Source organism: Camelus ferus, chromosome 7 (assembly GCF_009834535.1).
Source record: "Camelus ferus isolate YT-003-E chromosome 7, BCGSAC_Cfer_1.0, whole genome shotgun sequence".
Classification (NCBI taxonomy): Eukaryota; Metazoa; Chordata; class Mammalia; order Artiodactyla; family Camelidae; genus Camelus; species Camelus ferus.
This window is the reverse complement of record NC_045702.1, coordinates 17,750,038-17,772,775: the sequence shown is the minus strand read 5'-3', so window position 1 is coordinate 17,772,775 and position 22,738 is coordinate 17,750,038. Positions and strand designations below refer to the sequence as shown.

The 22,738-nt window shown below is 49.5% G+C and overlaps 2 protein-coding genes across 2 annotated transcripts in view; one reads left to right on the top strand and one right to left on the bottom strand.

Moving 5' to 3' along the window:
- The window catches only part of DENND11 (DENN domain containing 11), a 43,055-nt gene extending 20,716 nt beyond the window's left edge, over window positions 1–22,339 (top strand). Inside the window, exons 4-9 of the mRNA XM_032483513.1 lie at window positions 2,867–3,020; window positions 8,344–8,482; window positions 9,497–9,628; window positions 9,809–9,959; window positions 10,511–10,579; window positions 12,222–22,339. Coding sequence (XP_032339404.1) covers window positions 2,867–3,020; window positions 8,344–8,482; window positions 9,497–9,628; window positions 9,809–9,959; window positions 10,511–10,579; window positions 12,222–12,417 — 841 coding nt within the window. The 3' untranslated portion in view covers window positions 12,418–22,339. The remainder of the gene's footprint in view (window positions 1–2,866; window positions 3,021–8,343; window positions 8,483–9,496; window positions 9,629–9,808; window positions 9,960–10,510; window positions 10,580–12,221) is intronic.
- Window positions 20,004–22,738, bottom strand: part of AGK (acylglycerol kinase) — a 95,480-nt gene continuing 92,745 nt past the window's right edge. Inside the window, 3 exon segments of the mRNA XM_014559861.2 lie at window positions 20,004–20,972; window positions 22,014–22,067; window positions 22,069–22,099. Of these exon segments, the coding sequence (XP_014415347.2) occupies window positions 20,835–20,972; window positions 22,014–22,067; window positions 22,069–22,099 (223 nt within the window). The 3' untranslated portion in view covers window positions 20,004–20,834.

Sequence of the window (22,738 nt, the reverse complement as noted above, 5' to 3'; positions counted from 1 at the left end):
TACCACATCTTCTTTATCCAGTCATCTGTTGATGGACATTTAGGCTGTTTCCATGTCTTGGCTATTGTAAATAGTGCTGCTATGAACATTTAGGTTGTTTCTTTTCACTGCTGTTAACATGAGTGTCCTTATGGGTGAATGATCATATCCATATACAGATCTGTAGGCCTTGGTCCTAGAAATGGAATCATTGGGTTGGAGGACATACAGTGGACAGTTTGATACAAATTGCAAGTGACTCTTCAGAAAGGTGGTACCATGTTGTACCCGCACCAGCTGTAAACGGAAATACTTGTTTTTCTGTACTTGCACGGCCAGCAGACAGACTGGTTCAGACCAGTAGTGAGTACATGAGGGTCATGAAGTGTAGTTGCCGTGCAGAGGTGTCTCTGATGCTCACACTGGGTGCATCAGTGCCCGGTGTGGCAGGGGAAGGCAGGATTAGGTGTAGTGGGCATCCACATGGTCACATAGCTTATGTTGTATCCGTGAAGGGGCTGTGGGCTTAAGGGGCACCCTGGTGTCTGGTCCTTCAGGGAATCCCTGATCTGGCCCAAAGCCGGCGGCTTCCGATCAGTAGCACATACTGTGCAGGTTACTCTGTTTTCACAGTGGCATATCTCTTGAGCTGTTGCCATAGCCACTGGACCTGCGTTCCTTCGTCTGTGCATCCGCGTAGATAAGATCACCAGGAAGGTCCTTCTGCATCGTCTTTGAAGTCCAGCTTATCTTCCAGCACTCTCAGCCCTGTTTCAGTACCTTTTGGTTTATCTTGGTGTTACAGTTTGATCATCAGTCTTGTTTATTGCAAAATCTATAGTGTGTTTAAATTTTGAGGTTTCCATACAATGGTTGTCTAACATTTATCCAGAAACTGCCAGTTTATATTTATCTCTGTGTTCTTGTTCTGTATTCCCTGTTATCGCCTTGTTCTGTTCCATCAGTCACTAGTACCTCGGGCTGGCAGAGGACAGGATCCTGACACTAGCTTTTTGTGTGAGAGACTGTAACTTCATAGTGACCTCTTCTTTAGAATCTTGGCTCAAGTACAGAGTTTAATGTAGTCAAACAGGTAAGATAGTCAATTGAACAGCAAGTCAACAAACAATGAGCCTGGAAAATACAGCCCACTTTAACGCAGAAAATACAGTATTAAAAATATAATAAAATGACTCCCACTGTTCTTTGTAAGGAAATTAGGTCGTCATGAAAACACCTTGGAACTTAATTGTCTTTGTGTTACTTTCTAGTAGTCAGACTTCCATCACCTTAGCACCCAGCCCTGAAGGACAGCTGAAGCCTGCCATCTTCTCAGAGTAATCAAACACGGCTTTGCCCCGTGGACTTTCCATCGCACATGTGACCGTTTGTTAGAGTGAAAGAAATGATTATGAGAGCACACCCCCCGAGTCATTTATTATTGCATCACACGACTGCCTCTTTGGGCAAAGCTTAAAACAGAAGGTATAGGAGCCCCAAATTAGAGAGCTGTGGCTCAGAGAGAAGTTTACTTTAGTAATCATTTTTTGGAGTGTACTTGATATTGTTGTTTTTCCTTTTTAAAGTGTAAATTTGCCCAAAGCTCTCTTCTCCTCCCCTTTGCTCACTGTTTCCGAGCCCCCACTGTACGCCTGGCCAGACTGCACAATACACTAGAAAGGAAGGAACCTCGTGTTTGGAGAGGGTCTGAAATGTGTCACAGAGAGTGAGAGGCCCTTTTTCGGCTTTACTTTCTAAGGATTTCTTTAGGATTCTAAGAAAATTAAAATCATTCCAGGGCCTTTTATTTCTCTCTGTATTAGTTTCCTAGGGCTGCTGTGCCGAAGTACCAAAAACTGGGGGACTGAGAACAACAGAGATGTATTGTCGCACAGTCCTGGAGGCTGGAAGTCTAAAATCAAGGGGTCAGCGTGGTTGGTTTCTTCCGAGGGCTCTTAGATGAGGCTCTCTTCTTGCCTCTCTCCTAGCTCCTGTCCGTCTTTGGGGTTCCTCGGCTTGTAGGTGCAGCACTCTGATTGCTGCCTTCTTCTTCATGTGGTGCTCTCGTGTGTGTGTCTGGGTGTCCAAATTCCCCCTTTTTGTAAGGACCGCAGTCATACTGGACTCCGGCTCACCCTAATGACCTGATTTTAAATTCAATCTGTTACATTCCTATTAAATATTATGTCAAACGGTACCCACAGGCCTCCCGTGCTTGACTTGAAGTCAGGATGCTCCTTTGTCCAAATGGTCCAGGGTCTCAGTATTGCTTTCTTGGTTTGGGAGTCAGTTGACAGGATGACCCACAGACAAGTCTCTGTCACCCGAGCGGGGTCGGGGTGGGAGAAAAAGACTGAGCTTTTTAATGACTTTATTACTTGATGCAGAAATGATGAGTCCTTAGTGATACCCAGTAACGGTTGTTCTCCATTATTTGAGACATTAAGGGGTATGGTTCTTCTTCCCTGTTTATAACAGCAAAGCAGGAAGGCAGGCACGCTTTCTAAACAAAGAGCAGCATTAAGCAGGGAATGTGTGGCCTTCCAAGTTACCCCGTCTCTCTCACAGCCAACAGCCTTTCTTTGGGAAGCAGCACACAATCGTTGGCACTCTTCGCTCAGAAACAATGGGCATTAGTTATAGTCTGTTAACTCCTCCTGTTTCCCGTGAGAAGGGGAGTGTGTCCATGGCGCCATCGGGGAGTGTCAGACTCCGCGTTTGAGCTTTTCCTAAGGAGCTTGTGTAGCACGGACGGAGGCGTGCTAGGCAACCTGAAAAGGGGTCTTTTAGTTTATCAGGCCTTCGCCCATCCGTGTCACTGCCCTTGGGGCCGGGGGGAGTGGCAGAGCCATCCTCACTGTGCGTGTGTGTCGTGCGTGTTGCGCAGGCACCAGCTGGAGACGCCGGGACATTACTCGCACCTGGCCGCCTTCTACGAGGACAAGAAGGGGGTGCTGCACGCTGGCCCCGGGAGAGGCGGCAGCCTGCCCCCTGTCTGCTGGCTGCCTTCCATCCACCGCTACATGTACCCTGAGATGAAGGTGGGTCAGCCGGACTCGGGTCTGGGACAGTAGTTGTTATTATTTTAACAAATGAGGAAATTATGTCTTGCGCTCATGCCTAGACTCTGCTTTTGAGAGAACAGGATTGTCATGTGAGCACTTGGGCTCTTTTAAAACATAAGGCAAGTTGTCTTGAACAATATGCCTTCTAGAAAGACACTCCTGTAATCATGGTGCACAGCCGTGCTGATAGGCCAGCCGTGGCGGACGCCTAAGGGGGAGCGAGGTGGATTTGGCTCTAGTGATCGCTTCACAAAGTTGGAAGTCAGACATCTGAGCAGTTATGACATTTCTTAGTTATGATATTTTGGTATTGCTACATTGTATATTTCATCTGAAGTCCTTTGTATTAGAATATGTTTGTTTACCATTAACAGAACACCCGGCCGAGGGTTAGGTGTCAGGAGGGGACGAAGGTGGCAGTGAGTGTGAAGCTGCTCCTTCCTCCCCTCCTCCTCCCCTCGCCTCCCCCGTAGGGGGTCACAAGATACTTCAGTAGAAACCTGGGGCTCCCTGGTAGAGAAATTATGTCATGAGTTTAAGAGAGAACTCTGGGAAGGCATCTTCAAACAGGAGTTGGTCCCCGAAGTATTTGGCGAGGGGAGAAGTGAAGGATGCTCACCCTAGACTGAGGGAAGGTGTGCGCGGCAGTCGGGCTGTGAGCTGAGCCTTCCGCCAGCTGTTTATCAACACCTGTTGCAGCTCTCTTTAAAGTAGATTTTTTTTTTTAAATTCCTTTTTGACAGATAAACTAGTTGAGGTTTACAAAGGTTCAGTAACTTACTTAAGGCCTTACCGCTCATAGGAGATAGAGCCAGGATGTGAACACAGGCCTGGTGCCAAGGCCAGTGCTCCCTCCTGACCCCACCCATTGCCCTTCTGGGGGTGTGGGTGTGAGAAAGGGAGGTGAGCAGACTAGTTTGACTGGGATTGAACTTGATGTCAGCTGGCCAGAAGAGAAAAGAGTGGAAAAATAGGTTGCAGAAAATCTTAAATACTAGACTGGCATTTGAACCTGAATAAGTCCCAGGTAGGGTCTTGTTAGGAAAACACAAACTAACTCTGAGATCTCAGACTAATTCAATACAGGGAATTGGTAATACAGGAATCAGAAAACTGAGGGCACAGGAAGGTAACAGGATAACCTGAACACTAATAATTACAACAGTGGCTACTACCCTATATTAGTTGCTGATCACACATCACCCCCGAATTAATGGTTGAAAACAGTACATATTTGTTATCTCAGAGTTCCTGTGAGTCAGGGATCCAAGCATGGCTCAGCTGGGTCCTCTGCTTCATGGTCTCTCACAAGACTGCAGTCAAGGTGTCAGCCAGGGTTGAGGTCTTATCTGAAGGTTTGACTGGGGAAGTGTCCACTTCTGAGCTCATGTAGTTGTCGGGAAGGTAGAGTTCCTGGAGGGCTGTTGGACTGAGCACCTTGCTTCTGTCTCTTGCCCTCAGTGGGCCTCTCCAACATGGTGGCTTGCTTCATCAAAGCCAGTAAGTTGAAAAGGCTGTGGGTAAGATGGAAGTCATAATCCTTTGTACCTAACTGGAAGTGGCAGCCGTGCAACGTTGCCACAGTCTGGTGGCTAAAAGCAAGTTACTCAAGAAGAAGAGGGGATTGCAGAAGGCCGTAAATACCAATAGGTGGGGTTCACTGTGGGCTTAGATGCTGCCTGCCATGGGCTCCTGGGGCTGGAGTAACAAAGAGGGAAAAGTGACATAATCAAAACTACAGGAGCTTGGAGGAGGGGCCCTGACCAGCTGGTGCTCAGACCGCTTAGGGAGGGGCTATGCACCTGGAGATGCCCGACCTACTGTGGGGGTGGGGCTCAGCCAGAGCCGGGGCTGCCAGGAAAAGCTGGGGGCTGGAATCTGAGGTGTCCTCTGCTGCTGGAGAAATCCCAGCAGGAGCTAGAAACCAAAGCTAGAAGCTTCTTCCTGCCTTCTAATCTCCAGTCATCACCTCCCATTGGAAGAACCTAGCAGGTGGCCCACTGGCATAGGAGTCTGGGAAATGTAGTCTTAAGATCTCCACTGCATGAGCTGAGAGGCAGTAATTAAGAAACTATCAAAGGGTCCTTAGGACAATTCTGGGCCTGAATGGATCAAAACTTCTTTTCTTTCTCTTCACTCCTCTATTCCCTTTTTTCCTTCTGAGTCAAATTGCTGCTGGTACCTCCAAACCCACAGGAAGGTGACCAGCATTTGACTTGGGTGTCCCTAGATCCCTCTCCCCAAGAGGCCAGGACGGAGGACCAAAGTAGAAAAAGTAAAACTGACTTCTGTTTTTTGCCTTAGGGAGGGCAGCTCATTAACAGACATGTGAAACCCTAGGAGACGCAGGGGAAAGGATACCTTAGTAGATTTACAGATAGAAATATGAATGGTCTTTAAAAAATAAACAATTTGTTAGTGTTTACTAAAATGAAAAAGACATGTACCCTTTGATCCAGCCGTCTCACTCCTTAGGATCTGTCCTGTATCTGTAAACTACCAGAGTGTCATGACGTCTGTATAAGCATGTTTAATTCAACGTTATTCAGAGTGGTGGAAAATCAGACTGCCCCATATATTATCCAGGGATGATGAATAGCAAATTAGAGCATAAGCAGTTGACATGAAAGCTCTACCAGGAAGTATTTTTGTGTGAGAAAAGCAAAGTGCAGAAAACTATGTACGCTGCGATCACACTTCTGTGAAATAATCACTGCCTTGGGTAGAGCTCTACACATGGATGCAGATACATCCGCACATACGCATGAACACGGAAGAACGTGGATGGGGGTGATCGAGGCTATCAGTACATATGTTATCACCTGGGGCTGAGGTAGGTCTGGAGGGACAGTGCTTAGATGTGTAAGAAAGGAAGGGGCTGGGGGAAAATGCAGTGCTGAAAATGCGGTATGTGTGACAGGATCCCACTGGTCATTCGTGGACTATCACGTACATGTAGATACAAAGAAATTTTTATGTAACCTTCCTATTGAGATAAAACATTTGTATCAACCGGTTGAAAAATTATATGTATACTGTTTAATGAATTTTTTACATAGTGAACACGTATAAAGAAATTTTTTTTAAAAGCTTATTAAGTAGAGGTCAGACCTAAGACTATTGCAGAGGGAAAAATAAATAAAACCCAGGCAGTGGGAGGAGGGCAGGAGGCGGCCTCTCTGAGAGGCCCAGCCACGGCTGGTAGATGCTCCCCTAGGGAAGAGGGAGAGTGGGAGAGAGACAGAGATGAGGGGCTGAGCCCCAGGAGTGGATGGACTCCCAGGGTGATATGGGTGAAAGGTGAGGGAGGAAGTGAGAACCCCAGGGGCCTGCCAACAGTAGTAGTCAGGGAGTAAGAAGAGGAGAGAGGACCTGACATGAAAGGTCGGAGGGAAAACATAAAGGTAGGAACTGTGCAGGTCAAGAAAAGAAAGTTGTCTGTAAAAGCTGCAGCAGAACAAGGCTGAGAAAAGGGAAATGGATTGAAGTGAAAGCAGGAGGAATGCCATGCACTTGGACAGAGGAAGTTTTTGCCCTCGTGGGGCTGCTCTCTTTGCAGCCCAGGCCCCTGTCTAGCTCCCTGGCCACTGGCAGTTCCCAAGAAGCGACTTGTGTTCTCCTGTCTCCGGGCCTTTGCACATGATCCTGCACCCCCTGCCCTCCTCCCATCACGGCTCTCACCAGGCTGGGGCTTGAGTGCCTGCATCCCTGCATCTCCCACTGGCCTCTCCCACTGGCCTGTAAACTCTACGAGGGCAGCGCCTGGCCTTTGGTTCACTGTTGGAACAAGACTGCTTAGCACAGGGCTTGGCGCAGAGTGAGCTCGTGAGGAATAGTTCTTGCAAGGATGCACACCTACTTCTGTGAACAAAGGAATAAGTAAGTAAGATCAGAAGAAGGATTGGTGATTTATTCTAGGATGCTAGGGCCCAGGATGCATTTGGACAAAACCCTGAAAGGCCTTCATGCAGTAGAAGCACACGTTTCAGGCGCGAGGAGAAGCAGAGGGTGTGCTGAGAGGAAGAAGCTTTGGCTCCATTCTGTCTGGTTGGCGGGTAGAAGCCAGAGGCTGAGGTGGAACAGGCAGAAGAAGGGAGGGAACCAGGGGAGGCGAGGATTTCGGGAGAGGTGTGATTAGAGTCAGTGACCAGATGGCTCGCTGCCTCTCCTCCTGGAGACGTGGGACATGGTGGCAGAGGAAGTAGGCAGAGGGCAGACAGGGCTTTCTACTAGGGCAGCCCTCCTGCAGGCCTGGGGCGAAGGGATGGTGCTGGTGCCCGGGAAGGGAAGCCCCCCCAGGGGTCCAGAGGGCATGGGTGGCGGGTACCCTGGAGCGCTGCCAGGTGTCACGCCCAGCAGGCGGCCTTGGTGCTCTCTCCTGCATCTGGGAGGGTGAAGAGCCCTAGGACTTCTGACGCCTGATCATGGAGGTCACCTTCCCCAGCGCTCACCAAGCGCCTGGCTTGAAGCCTTGCGTCCTGTCAGCGACAGTCATGGCCGCTGCACGTGGGCTCTTCCCACGTGCTACGTGCTCCATACGATTTTCACAAATGGTCCTTCCAGCCATCTGAGGGATGTGGGGGTCTCCCCATTTTACAGATAAGGAAAGTGAACCAGAAACTCTGGTTGACTTTCCCCAGGCCTCCCTGTTAGTGACTGGCAGAGCGGGGCTGGCTCTGGCCCTCCCTGGCTCCGAGCTGTGCTCTAACCCCCAGGATCCACCTTGGCTCCGGGCTCTGGGGAGGCGGCCCCCAGAGGTTGGGGGCGCCTCGCGTCCCGCCCTAAGAGGAGGTGCGGGTGGAGTTCAGTGCAGTTGTGCCAGTGGCCTGGGGGTCTTCCTGCCTGTGTGACCTGTGCAGACAGGAGTGGGGTCCCAGGACTTCTGGGATCTCACCTGGGACTGTTGGCTCACCCTTTCTTCCTTCCGGTGATCAGTCATGTTTGGAGCGGGACTTCTCACTGGGGTGCCCGTCACCTGAGAGGTCTTCACAGGTTACGTCCAGCTCTGCTGCCTCTGCACCCCTTCCCCAGGGAAGGTAGTTCATTATCCCTACACTCAAATGTCAGAGTATCGGGGGAGCTGTTGAACCATAGCATTCTAGTTCAACATAAGACTTTCTAAGTGAAAAATACCATTTTATGTAGAAGTAACCGTCCCTTATTGTATCTATCTGGTTATATATCTTAGGGGTTTTTTTTGGGGGGGGGGTTAGCACATACCTGTACTGAATATTTTTTGCAATATTTCTAATAAGCTCTTCCTCCCTCCCTGCCCCCCACCCCCTTTTCGTTTTCTCAGATCACACACCCAGCTGGCTGCATGTCTCAGTTTATTAAGTTCTTTGGAGAGCAGATCCTCATCCTTTGGAAATTTGCCTTACTTCGAAAGCGCATTTTGATATTTTCTCCCCCTCCTGTGGGCGTCGTATGCTATAGAGGTAACTAGAAGCCAAAGTCAGGGGCTCTTCCCAGGTTCTCTGCAACAGAAACTGCCCGAGTCTTTGCATGGTTGACGGAGGTCAGAAGAGATTGAGCCGTTTGGGGTCTAGGGGGTGAGGGGAGCGGAAGTGCACAGGTTTTAAGCCCAGGAGTGACATGGTTGGATTTGTATTTTTAAATGTGGACTCTGGTAATACATAAGATGTATTGGGTGACGAATCAGTAGTCTGGTGAGAGATAAGGGTCTGGATTAAGGTAGAGAAGATGGATTCAAGTGATATTTGAGAGTGAAACCTGACAAACTTTGGTGTCTGATTGGGTTGTAAGGTTCGGATGTGTGCGAGGTAACGGAGAAAGAGTCTAAGATGACATGACAAGGATGGTGGGGCCACCAGGTGGGGCACTGAGGAGGAGCAGGTGGCAGGGGGGTTATGACACTTAACTTTTGACATGACAGGTGTGTGCTGCTGTAAGGCCTTCTCGAGAGGGACACTAGGCACTGGTGTAGTTGGGTCAGGACCTTGGGGGACAAGCCAGGCCGGAGATACAGAGCTGAGGGTGGCACAGAAACCGCGCGGCTAGCCGTGGGGTGGGTGGCATCACCTGGGGAGAGTGAGTGGGGAGGGACGTGCCAGCGTTGAAGATGCAGGCCCAGGAGGTGAACCGATAAAGGAGGAGGGCAGAGGAGGCTGAGGGACACGGTCAGAAGATGCAAGGGTGGCAGGCAGTAAGGTCACAGGTAGCTAAATCCTAAGCAAGACCTCGTGGGACGAAGGCTAAAACGTGTCCCCGTTGGATATGACCTTGGTGGCGTGGCCTTGAGGAGATCCGGTTTCTGCTGCGGGGCCTGAAAGGCTTGCTCCTCCACCCCCGCTCTCCTCAGGGTGCCAGGTCAGCACGAAGCCCCGCCCCCAGCAGTATCGGCGAGGCCGAGCGCCCAGGGACGTGGCCAGCAGGCTCGGGGGAGGCGGCTGCAGGGGCCCAGGCCCCCCTCACCTCCCCTGTGCCCGCAGTGTACTGCTGCTGCTGCCTGGCCAACGTCTCTCTGCCCGGTATCGGGGGCACCGTTCCCGAGTCCAAGCCTTTCTTCTACGTGAACGTGGCCGACATCGAGAGCCTGGAGGTAGAGCTGTCCTATGTGGCCTGTGAGTACGGGGCCCTCCCCATCCTGCGCGCGCATGTCTGCCCCGAGCGCCTGCCAGGGCCAGCTCCGCCCGGGGCCCCCCTCCCCGGACCCCCGGTCCCCGGGTTCCCCGGCCAGGTCGGGGTGGTTCCCCCCGGGGCCGCCCTTCGCGGTCCCGCCTCCTGATCCCCAGGGCCCGCAGGCACCACGGAGAAGATCTTCGAGGAGAAGCGGGAGCTGTACGACGTCTACGTGGACAACCAGAACGTGCGGACGCACCACGACCACCTGCAGCCGCTGCTGAAGATCAACAGCGCGGACAGGGAGAAGTTCCGGCGGCTCAACGAGCAGAGGTAGAGCCCCGGGGCCTGGGCGGCGCGCCCCGAGCGCGGGGGGGGGGGGGGTACCTCTCAAGCCCGCCCTCCACCCCTTCCCTGTCGGAGCATTTCTGCCCGTCTGCTGGCAGCTGGAGGGGCGAAGCGCAGCCGGGCTCCCAGCGCACACTGCCCTGACGGGAGGGCAGCCGGCTGCATGGGGCGACCTCTTTCTGGCAGCCTCTCGAATCTGTGAAGCCCGAGGAAGCATGTTGGTATCAGCAGTAACATCAGTGGCATCATCACTTCATCCCGATATTATGGACAATTAGGAAAGGTGGTCACCTGCCTGGGATCACACAGGGGTGGAATCCGCCCCTGACTCCAAGCCTGGCTTCTTCCTCTCTGGCCCCTTCTATCCCTGCCTCTGGACAGGGCAGGGAGCAGAGGGTGGGGGTTGGGGGGTGTAGCTTTGGGTCAGCCTCCTTCTGGGGAGGTGGTGGCCCGTGCAGCTGCCTGGCCGGTGACCTAGCCTCTGGCTGGGGTCACTGTAGCCCCATCAGACTCTGACGGTGACCTCCTCCCCACAGGCAGATGCTGCTGTATTCCCAGGAAGTAGAAGGAGATTATAACCCTTGTGAAGAGGACCTCTTTGTGCTGTAAGTCATCCCGGCGGCGGTCGTGGGCCTCCCTGAGGACCCCTTCGCATCCCAGGCCTGGATCCCTCCCCTGTTCCCGGCTGCAGTCCAAGGATGTCCTTTATTGCTGCCAAGGGCCCTTAGAGCTGGGCTCCACACACAGCCCACCTGAGCCCTGAAATATCATTAGGGGGGACCCAGGAGAGTTAAACATCAGGGGAGGATCATTAAGAGAAAATGGGAGTCCTGACATTTGTCTTCCTTTGGACATTTCCAGCCACATGACCACCTCCCAGGAGCTCTGTCTGTCGCTGGGGATTCAGGGACTCCTCACCCATTGCTTCCTTTGAATAGTGCGGTTCCTTGTGCTGAGTATGGCGGGCTCATCAGAAAATTTAACTCTTGAATCTAATAAAATTCCTCTCCCCCAAAATGTGGGTGGTCGGGGCAGGAGCCATGGTCTTAATACCCTCCAACACTGATTCCATTCATAAGCCGCTGTGTGAAATAGTGCTCAGTGATGAGAACAGAACTGTAATTGGACTAGAAGCACTCCTCCCCGCTGTCTGTCTGGCCTGCCTACCCCATGTGCTAGGGTGGGGGCAGGGAAATAGCGCTTGTAGTTAGCACTGTTTCTCGCTTTGAGATTGAAAACTTAATGTGGACAGTTCCACAAAGAGACAGGACTTTGATTCTAAAAGAGTGTACTTTGTTACACATTCATGCTGTTTAGATGTAAAAATGTCTGGGAACCGAGCACAGAGCCAGCAGTCTGATCGAGCTTTGACACATTGCATTGCGCCTGCTACTCCTGAGCGCTCAGAGCGGCCTGGGGCCCTGGGGCCCTGGGCCCTGTGCTCTGTGCAACACAGCTGAAAAGTCTAGGCAGTTAATGCCTCTTCTGAACACGGTTCATACATTCATACAGTACTGTGGGTCACTGACGTTCAAAGCATGTTCTGTGCATAACTCAAAACAAAAAAAGCAATCAAAGAAACGCAGATACCCACGGATAACGGTGAGCTGTGGCACTAGGGGTTACCTCCAGCCTGACTCGCCCTTCTTTACTCCCCGCTCAGGCGTGGCTGGCTTCAGCCCACCCCCTGCTTGCCCCAGCTCTGTGAGCTCCAGCTCTTCTGTGTGGAAGGCTCAGGGGCTGGAGAGCCATTTCAGAGCCTGCCTCTGGCTCTGATTGCCCGTCCAGGGCTTCGAAGGTGGATTTCAGCTTCTCACATTAGATCTTGACCTCTGAACTGCATGGTCAGTTTTTTTGGTTTTGTTTTTTTTATTCTTTCTCTTCCCTTTCTGATGGAGCAGAAAGAGAGGAACACAATATGTGGGCCCTCTCCCTAAAGCTGTGCTTAAACCCCTGGTAACCTCCCTCTTACGAGGAAAGTATGTTTTTGGCAGTCAGGCCATCCCTTACTCGGAGATTTTGTTAATCACACCATGGCTAATGCCAGTTCTTTGCTGACCTCAGTAGCACTTTAATAACTCCTTAACTTCCTGTTTTCTTCTTCTAAAAGATGTGTCAAGACTTTGGAAACCATTTAAAGGCATATCAAACAAAAGAGTGTAGTTTGGGTCCCCACATGCGGGTTACTGGGTGAGCTTTTTTGTCTCTTCTGCTCTCCCTTCCCCATGTCTTGTCTTGCAAATGCAGGTTTTTCCTCGAGCAGAACAACCGGATATTTCAGACTCTGTTGGAGGTGTCCGCCAGTCAAGACAAAACGCTGACAGCCGAGCACGCCCGGGGCATGGGTCTGGACCCTCAGGGAGATCGGAGCTTTCTTATGGACCTGCTGGAGGCATACGGCATTGATGTCATGTTGGTCATTGACAACCCTTGCTGCCCGTAGGAGGCGTGAGCCGGACTGTGAGCCACTGTCACTTGGGAAGTGTACCCAGGCTCCCGATGGCCTGATTTTTTTTATTAAGTTGACACAAAGGAATATTGTTTATACTTCCAACAAATGTCATCTTTGCATCTCCTCTCTTCTCTTCCTCCCTAGAGGTAAGATGAGCGCGCCTTGGCTTTGTGTCCTGCTTTGGCAGGTCGTTGGGAGCTGCCACTTTCAGAGCTGCCGCCTGGTTTGATCTTAGGCATTCTCAAGGTAGATTCTCTCATCTTTTTGTTGAGTGACTTGAGGAGACGTGGCAAAGGCCGAGTGTCACCAGGAGCGGGCTGAGCTCTGGAAACAGCTAGGAGGGACTGTTCAGAAAGTCTCTGTGGTCTTTGTCCCTGGATGAATTCGAGAATGAGACAACTGTCTGTCCAGCGTGGCCTTGGATGTCAGTCTGCCCGAAGCAGCAGCTACACCAGATGGCCTTTGAAGGTTTTTATCAGTGCTGGGAGTCTAGTCTTGGTATTGAATCCCTTTTCCTGTTTCTTAGGGAAATCTCTGTTTTCTCTGTTCACGTGAGTAGATTTCAAAGTGGGACAAAGGATATTTCTGACACCAAGTATGAGCTTCTCTCAGGACAGATGACAGGGAGAGAGGTTGCTTCAGTCAGCTGAAAACTAAAATTGTAAAATGCAGCCTTGAAACCTTTCTCAGAGTAAGTTCATGGTGGCCATTCATGTACTAGTCCTCTTTCTCTGATTCCCCTCCTCTCGGGATGGGCTGGCAGGGTCCTGTGGGGCAGTGTCAGCCAGACTGTGTACAATTTTGAGCCCTCACAGACACACTTGTCTTTAGCAGAGATGACATTCCTTGAGCTCAGTAATTGGGACCAGAGACGTAACAGGTTTGTTAGAGAGCAAATGAGACAGTGCCTTCAGCCAGGAAAGTGGCCAGGAACCCCGAGTGTGGGTGATGGGTTTACCTGCTTTCCTCTGGAATGTTCTGACCTGGGACAGCTCCTGTCAGCCCCTGCCTATTCTCTTTGGGGCGTTCAGTGGATGCCAGCTTAGGGGAGGCAGTGATGGTTTGTTAGCCAGAGAAGCTGCCTCCTCTGAGCAAGAGTTTAGTTTTTTGGACCAGTTTAGGATTTTTGACTTGGGATACCGGGCTGTTGGTGACAAATAATTTCTTCCCCTCCACCCTTCCTGCCTGGCTCTGTTATTGGAATAGCCATCAGTGGATTTGTGTCTGGGACCAAGTTCCAGCCAAGCTGATGTACACAGCAGAGAGAAATAACCCTCAAATGGATGCATCATAATTCTTATCTCAAAAACAGCTTTATAGGGCTTATTGCTTGATTCCAAAATATTTTCACTGCAGCTCCTTATAGGAAGTTCAAGACTAGAGAAATTCACATGTGGAAATGCAAACAGACATTGATTAATCAAGGTAGCATCTTTTATGTAAATATATAAATAAGTTTGGGCACTGAAATGTAAACTGTACAGTACATTTTTCTCCTCTGTGGGTTTAGCCATCATTTCAGTAATATATATGTTTACAAAAGAAAAAAAAAGTCTATGTTTAGAAGCTGAAGCTTCACTGCCTTTTTCCTCGAAGAGCGGCCGTCTCCTCTTGCCCCTGGAAAAGGAGCGTCCTTTCTAACTTGGGTCAAGTAAAGGTTACTTTTAGTGGTACCCAAAGGTTCAAGGTTTTCTAAGGGGGGTGTGTCAGGAGCCAGGAGCAGGGGTGGGGGTGAGAGGAGAGGTCAGATTCTCTTGGAGGACACAGGCAGACACATTCTGTGGAGTTGGGGAATTTGTTGGCGGAATACTCTTTTAAGCACTTCTGCTCCAGGGGCGTTCTGCACGCAAACATGTCTGTTCTATGGTGCTGTAGCTCCAAGCTCAGAAGTGCTGGTGCAAAGGTAATGGGATGAAAATGAGGTTCCTGTATTTCCCTTTGGATGGTGGACCCGGGGTTCTGGGCTCCTTTCAACTCCACGATGTTCTAGGCAGCCGTCCGTCTGGTGTCTCCGTGCATCTCTCCCAGCCCTGCGATGCTCGTGCAGAGGGCTGGGGTGGGGTGCCCCTGAGAGGGCTTGCCCCTGGGGCAGTGCCATGTCTGAGGTCATACGCAGCCTGAGCTCAGCTGGCCCGAGATCAGAACTCCCCCCCTCACTCCCAGGAGTGCTTTAAGAGGACCTTGCCAGCTTCCTCGTGGGGCCAGCAGGCTGGTACCGCGCTGCCTCTGCCTGGCTGATTGACATGCCCGTAGTTACCTGCATCCCTGTCACCCCCCGAGGGGTTCTTGCCTGGGATGGAGCTCGGGGCCTCTTACTTCCGAGATCACCTTCTGAAGGCTCCCACCCTGCTGCGTTCTCCCTCATCTCTTGGGTAAGCAGCACAGCCCAGCATCACTCACTGCCAGGTCTCTGAAAGGGCAATTCGTTAGTGACGTGCCAGGCAGGAGTCCCTGCACGTTGACAGCAGAAGCTTGAAGCCACAGAGGCTTGATTTTCTGTCACTGTTGAGATATTTTCTGAGAAACCATCTGCTTTTGTGTGGGAGACGGTGGTGAACGGCCTTCCCTGTTCTCTGTAGGGGCAGGGACTACCACCATTGGCCTTCTGGAGCAGGGTTGGGGACCTCAGGTGTGGTGCATTGACTGAGGGTGGTCTTCTGCCCCTCTCGACTCTTAGACCTCCACCCTCCCCTGCCCCAGCTGGCTTCTGGGACCTTGAAGCCTGATCTAACACCATGCCGTGAGCCACGTACTAACCTGGACACATTGCTGACCTGAGACACGGGGGCTGCTGGCTCAACCTTGAATCAAGTTAGAAGAAATTCTAGGTGGCAAGAGTCCTTGTGGGGCCTCGAATCCAGGCTTGGGGTTTACTGATGTCTGGTAAAATGGGTTTCTCAAGTTTGCAGTCTTGGTCGATGGTGATATTCAGCCTTGAGGGCAAGGTCTAGTTGGCCTCTGGATTAAGATGCTTCAGGAGTCAGAAATAGTAGGACTTATCTTTTACCAGACCAAGAAGTATGGGCCAATTAGTTGTTTAGAGTTAGCTTTGGCTTTTGTTAAGCATGAAGCACTCAGGCTGGTGTAGATCCTTTCCGACGTCACTGTCCCACCTGGGGCCCTGTGCTTGCTGTGAATGAGGCCAGTGCCTCCCAGATCCGTCGTCCATTATGGCATCTCTTCTAACATTTGGCTGGGGAAGGGAAGCTGAATTCATTGACAGACTGCTAGAAATAGTTTAGCATAGGGATCTGCATCTATAACTGACCTTGCTTTTGTCCCTGGTGAAAATCAAGATGGGAAATGCAGGTGCAGCACAGGGTGCAGAGTAGCTCTAAGTACCACGTGTGAGTATTCTTCTGTGTGGTATTTTAGCTAGAAGGTAAAGCGACATGAAATTATAGGTGAATCCCTGTTTTTGATTCTGGTGCTTATGAGGATGGACTTGCTATTTGTCTTAATACACTGGAAGCCCTTCAAACACAATAAAAAGATGAGATTATTCAACTTTAAACTGAGGCCTTTAGGGAACCTTTTGTGAAGGGCAGTGATGGATTAACCTTTTAATGGTAATACAGCCACCCTCCAGGAGGAGGCAGGGACCTCAGGGACTGGGTTTCTTTTTTCCTTTCTTTTTTTAAATGAAACTGCAGAGGCCAGGGAACGGATTGAGGTGCTTTCTCCAGTCCCAACAGATCGCACTTGCAGAGGTAAAGGAGGGGGAGGGCACTGCTGAAGACAATTAGACAATGTTCAGCTGGATAGTGAACTTGCCTTCGTGTGATGACAGTTCTTTAACAGGCAAGAAAGTTAATACAGGGACCAAGGTGTCCCGCACAGGCTTTCATCTCCCTGTTAGGGTCCTCGCTGCGGGGCTCAGAATCTGAGAAGGCTGGTCCTCGGGTCTTTCCTTGGCTGTTATACTTGGGCCCTGCGGTGAGGATCCTGCAGACCCGGGGGGCGGTTTTACCCCAGCAGCCAGTCCGTCCCCTCTCATTTCAGGAAAACCCTTTTCTGATTCAGGTAGGGGAAGAGAAGGAGTTAAGAGCTCCTTTTACTCCCAGGTCACGGATTTGTAATATTCCATTTGTATTACTAATATACCTCTGTTCCCAGGAGCTACTGGAGGGCTGAGTGTTGTGGGAAAAGGCTAACTGTGAATTAAGTCAATGTTTTTCTTATAAGAAATGGAAGTTTTATTTTTATATCGATATTACTATATGATGAATTGAGTATGCAGATGTTGAAATGGAAGGAGATTTCAAAACTATCATCCTAGAATAAATGGGAAGTATTGTAATTTGGAAGCAACCGAGACCTCATGAAAGTTTTATGATTTAAATGTTTTGAAGAGTTGAATAAGGACTGTCCTGTGAAATCAAACAGCACTCCTTAGGGGACAAAACGGACAGTCCCAGGGAGGATGACACACAGCCGGTCACCGAGCTTAGGGAAGACTCTCATACAAAAGGAGGCAAATGTGACCGTGTTGATCATTAGGCCTCTTCACTGGAGTGGGGGGAGGTCAGAGGTAGCTTTGTAACTTGCACTTTAACTCACTCTGGAGCTAGAATACAGGGGCAGCTGGATGAAACTGCACATTCAGAAAGGAACTAAGAATTTTCTAGGGCTGTGCAGAGAAATGGCGATGGAGAGGTAAGGCCCTGCTTTCATCTCTTGAGCGTTTCTTCTAGAAGCTCGGCTCAGTATGGGCTTTTAGAGAGAATGGCATGTAAATTCAGAAAGTGTATTTTATTACCTAGGAGGAGAGGTATGAGTGACCTCTGTTTGCTGTAGAATGCCTGTTGAGTCTACTGGTCCACTGACTTTGCTTTCTGAGGACAGCTTGGGGGTGCGGAGGTGGGGTGTGGTGCTCTGAACCAGCCAGAGATGCCCCACAAAGTGAAAAATCCCCACACAGTCCACTGAATTAGCTGGTTATTAACATACATCGTTGACATGGGAGTGAAAACTCCTTCCTTTGGCCAAACCAAGCAAAACTAAAAGTCTAAAAAAATCCTGGCGGCGGCTTGAGGAAACGAGTCTCGGTGTAGCTGGAAGTCCAGGGAGGGAAGGAGAGAGCCCTGTGCTTTGAGCAGCCTGGGCAGGAGGGTGGGGCGCAGAGCAGAGGGGCACAAAACTAACCTCCTTTATTTCCCCCGAGCCTGTTGGTCTGAGAAATAAACCTTGGGTGAAAAAGCAATCGTAAGCCTTGGAAACAGTTTTGCTCTGTCTTCCAGCTAGGATCAGCATAGAGCCTCCCTGTCGCCTTCAATGTCAAACCCCTATTTTGATTGATGCCCCAGTGTTCAGAGTTACAGCAATAAGAGAAACGGAATCTGTTTTTGGTTTAAGTCTTTACCTCATAGTATGAAGTTAGGAAGGCAGGTGATAAATTTCACCCTAAATATACAGCAGCTCCATATGTTTTTTTCTCTCTTCAATGCCGATCACTTAAAGGCCTGAAGAAAGCTGGGGGTTCATCCTGGAGAGTAAATGTGTCTTGACCTGACCTTGTTCTGTGGTACAAACAGCGTCTGTGTATATCATATCTGTATATATCTGAACCAAGTTGTCTGCAGAGAGGCTGATATAACTATATTTACAGAAAACAGTTTTTACAATTAAAATTCACATTTTAAAATGAACACGTGTGCTCCCGTCCTTCACCTTGTCCAAGAAATGTGGTCTGTGGTAGGAAGGAGCGACAGCCCAGGGCAGGGCGGAACCCACAGCCCTGAACGCCTACGTCACTCACAGTGACGATGGAGGACGCCGCAGAGCCGGGGCCTGCGCTCCTGGTGGCCCTGTTTATCCAGCCCTTCCTCCAGGTAATGGAAACCCAGGCTGGGCATAACCCTGCCATCCAGGAAAGCCAGGACCGTTAGCCCTCATTCACATCAGACAACTTCTGGAGGAGGAACCCCCCCAGAGACCAAAGCCTTTTAGTTTCACATCCTCCTATTGAAGTTTGCATTATCTACTGAGACACACTCAGGTTTTATTTTGAACCTTCTGGGGAGTTACTTAAAGGCAGCATAGAGTCAATCCCTAACATTGTTAGCTCTGTTCCAAGCCAGGTTCCTACCTTCAAAGTTACGTGTCACGTATTACCTACCTCCTAGGACTGAGAACAGAGCTGCACGTGTAAAGCACCGCACACAGTAATAACCGTGCGTACGGATCGGTGTGGGGTTAAGCAAAAGGCTTTCAACGAAACTGAATTTAATGTAAAACATCTGCTCTGTTTTTGATAGAGATGCTCTGGGGTTTTAAGCAGAATTAGTCTGATTAAAGATTTGTACTAAACAGCAGTGGGGGACTCACTCTACATTCCAGGTCTGGCCGACGAGGGTCTCACAGCTGCGTTAAACATCCTTTACGTGGACTTACATGGAGGACAATGGAAAGAACAAGGTGACAGATGGTAAGGCAACCGTGTTGTCAGGAAATAGTCTGAATCAAAAAAACAATTTGAACTTGGACATATTTATATTTAAAAATGAATAGAAATATTAATCTGAATTCAATACCCTTCCCCAATCGTATGTGCCATCATTTCTATGGAAAGATTAGAATCACTCGATAAACGTATGCTGATAGCCAAGATTCTGTGCTGGTCCTTTATACTCTGTTATAGAACCAGATAAGCCAGAGACCCTTGGCTCACATAGAAGCTGTGTTTTCTTACCCCACAGCATCCCCTCTCCCCTCCAAGGGCAGAATGGAGTGGGTGCTCCTTGCATGTTTGGACCCACCTGTGTTTGGTTTTGGGTTTGTTTTGTTAGCAAAAGCATAGCTTTTAACTGCCGCTCTGAAGAACACAGAGGTAAACAGGTAAGCGTTATTGTACCAGTATTGCAGTCACAGTCTTTTCATAGCTGCTACATTTATAATCCTTCAAGCATTGGTCTTCACTCCCTGGACGGTTCGTCGGTGTGGGTATATGCTCTGTCCTAAAACTGATCTGCCTCAGGGCACCAGCCATAAATGATTACATTAACACATCCTTAGCAAGGCAGGTAGTTCCTAGTTCTCTGCTTTCAACAAACGGAAGGAGGATCTACTCAACAGTTAAGCTAAACAATCACTGAATTTGCAGTTTGGAAGGAATTCAGAGAACTGCGTGACATTGTTACAGCAGAATTTTTTCTAGCCCATCTGCTTATTTCTGTGTTTACATCTGTAATGTTGTCTTTTGTTAGCTATAAATAACATGTGTTTTTGGATAAATGAACTCATTAGGATAAAGAGCATTCTAATAAAATGTTAACTTTTAATTATCAAAAATTTGTAATATTCATCAGTTGTCTTTTGATTGCTGATAATATTTATTCCATACTGAGTTAACAATTGAAGAACTAAAAAAGTTGTATTTTTGTTGGCAAGAAGATAGGCTGAATGACAAAAAAACTTTCAAGCAGAAAAACAGATGATAGCATTCTTTGCTGAAAATGGTATGGAAATATACATAGGAGGAAAATAGACATTTTCAACTACTAAACAACTTACTCATTTATTTTTGTAAATGGATGATGAGTGTCAGACTGCTGTGTATTTCAGTTACGCTGAATATGTTTAAAAGAGTGATGTAACAGTTTTATTTTAAAATATCAATATTTACATGACACCAGAAAGTATATACTTTGGCAACTCTAACTTCCCATGAAAAATGTTAGCTGTCAGCTTACGAGCGTGGGGGCACGGGATGTGAAGCACACGAGCAGGAGAGCGTGTGGGCCGCTGCGTTACACGGCTGTGTGTCCAGGTAGGTTTGGGGGCTCTAGTGGAAGCAGCACCCAGGAGGAGTGGCTGCCTTTTAAAATGCAGATTCCTCGGCCCCGACTGAGTTACTGGATTTGGGTTGGGCCCCAAGTCAGTCGTCCCAGGTGGTTCTCATGCAAACCAACAATTCAATGGAGGGGGGGAGCACTAGTATTTGACAGTATTTCAGCCATGGCTGAAGAGTGAAACACCTCACATACGTTTTTTGGTGAAGGAGAGAACTGAAACACGCCGCATGTGACTCGGCGCCCACAAAGCAGCAGCACCATGGAGAAGCCCAGAAACAGGACGAGGCGGCGGGCAGCGGCCCGTCCCGGGTCGGCGAGAACGGCCGCAGAGCCCGGAGCGGGGGGCGCGCCTTCCGCCGTGGGAGACCACGAGGTCTAGCCCTTTTCTGTCCGGTGCGTGGGGGAGCTCGCTGGAACCAGCACATCTAGGAGGGCCCTGACGTCGCACCAGAGTCAAATCGTGCGCTGCTGGGAAGCTCGGTGAGAAGGGCAGAGGGGTACTTGCTATGAAAACGCCAGCAGGGCCCCTGACCACACGGCGGGGACGGGGCTCTCTGGTCCCTTTTGGTCCCGGGGGGCCTGGAGTGCGGTGTCGGGCGCCCATCTCCCGCCCGCTCACTGGGCTGCGCCCTGGAGCATCTCTTCTCTCTTGCGCGGGTCACAGAAGAACTGCAGTTTCCTGGGGAGCAGCTTCACCTCCACCGGCATCGCCTCGTACTCCTCGCTGTCGATGCTAAAGGAGCCCCCCGTTCCCTGTGGGGAGGAGACTCTTCAGAACAGCCCACCCACGGCCGCTGGGATCCGCCGGCACCGCAGCCCCAGGGCCGGTCGTTCTGGAAAACCTCCTCCCCTCGGAGGACTTTTCAGGGCCTAGGTCGGGCGTGGTGCTGATGGAAACAGTCCAAGTCTACTATCCATCAAAAAGGCTTCTTTCAAGGGGGCCCCCTCTCCTTTGGAGATTTATTTTGAGATTTATGAAACAAGGTTATAATTTTCAAATGCTTATTGAAAGACAGGGTCCTATCACATCTTTCAGGAATTCATATAACACGCGTATGTCCTCAGCCCTAACCTTTCTCAAATGGAAAGCGAGAAAGACAGCCAGTTCTCTTCGGGAGGCCACTCATTATTTTTATGGTGGCGCTTTAGGACTTGCCTAGCTTTATACCTAAGGTATCATATTATGTATACACTAATATTACACATTCTGCAAAACCCTTCCGTAGCTCATGCATTTAATTCAACATTTGCTATATTGAAACTATGGGCCACCCACCGTGGAGACACCTTCTGTTTTCCCTGCAGTCCTTTTTGAATACCATAGTAAAATAGCCACGAACCTCCAGAGGCAATTTGTAGTAACTTTTTTTCCACATAGGTTATTCTACTAAGCGTGGCATTTCACAGTACAGAAAAATTTAGTGCCATCCTGAAAACTGCTTCCAGATGCTTTTTAAAAAACGTGAAACTGGAATCCACTGTTAACACCATGCGTTGTTATAGTAACCATCTGCATTAATTTACATTCAGAAAAACAAAAGCTCAGGAGACCTAGATCACTTGACAGAAGCTTGGCTTGACAACACCAGAAGTCTAGGAGCCCAGCCCTAAATCCGTGACTCAGAGGGGCTTCTGTCACCTTTCCAGGCCTCCCTTAATCTAACCCAGAGCCTGGCACAGCGCTCGGCACGTACAAGGTACCTAAAAGGGGTTCTGTTAATAGGAAGGAAGGAGGGAAAAGGCAGACAGACCAGGAAGGGACTCAGAGCTGTGGGACAGCTAAGCCCCGCTTACCTCAGGAAGCAGCAGCGTGCAGCGGCTGGCCCGGAGACACTCGGTGCCGTCAGCACTGCAGCCTGGGGTCTCTCACCTTCTTACTTCTGTTGGGACAGGAAAAACAAAGCTGGGAAACCCGTGCTGGCACCTAGATTCTACTGCGAGAATGTAGCAAGTTCTGTCTTTTGATGAGATTAAACAGATGGACTCACGACCTGTTGAACCAGGGTGTCTGTGAGTAACTTTTCCCACAGTCATTCTTGCTTAGCCTTGGGACACGTTCTAGACTGAGATTGATTTATTGTAGAGAACTGTGCATAAAGTTAAGACTGATTTTCTCTTAATTGTTCTGTATTTTTAAACAGTTCCATGTGTACCTAATTCCTGGGCTATTTAAGAAACCCAAATTAAAAAACTGGAATGAAATGAAATTCTTTAGAAAAAAGTACTAAACTTTTGCTATTTGGTACTTCTTGTGAATCTTTGGCTGGGAGAAAAATTTTATTCTAATTTAAACTAGATGTTTATATGAACAACTAATCTTAGCAGTTTCCTGATGATTCTCTAGATTGATGTAAACAGTCTGCTTAGCCCTGCTCCACCTTTACCCTGACTAGACGGCTTGGGAGTAAGACACACAGACACACACACATACAACCTCATGTACACGTGCCCTTCCGAGCTAGTCATGGTCAGTGGGAAAGGGACGAAAGCTAATCCAGGTAAATTCGTCCAGTCTTTAT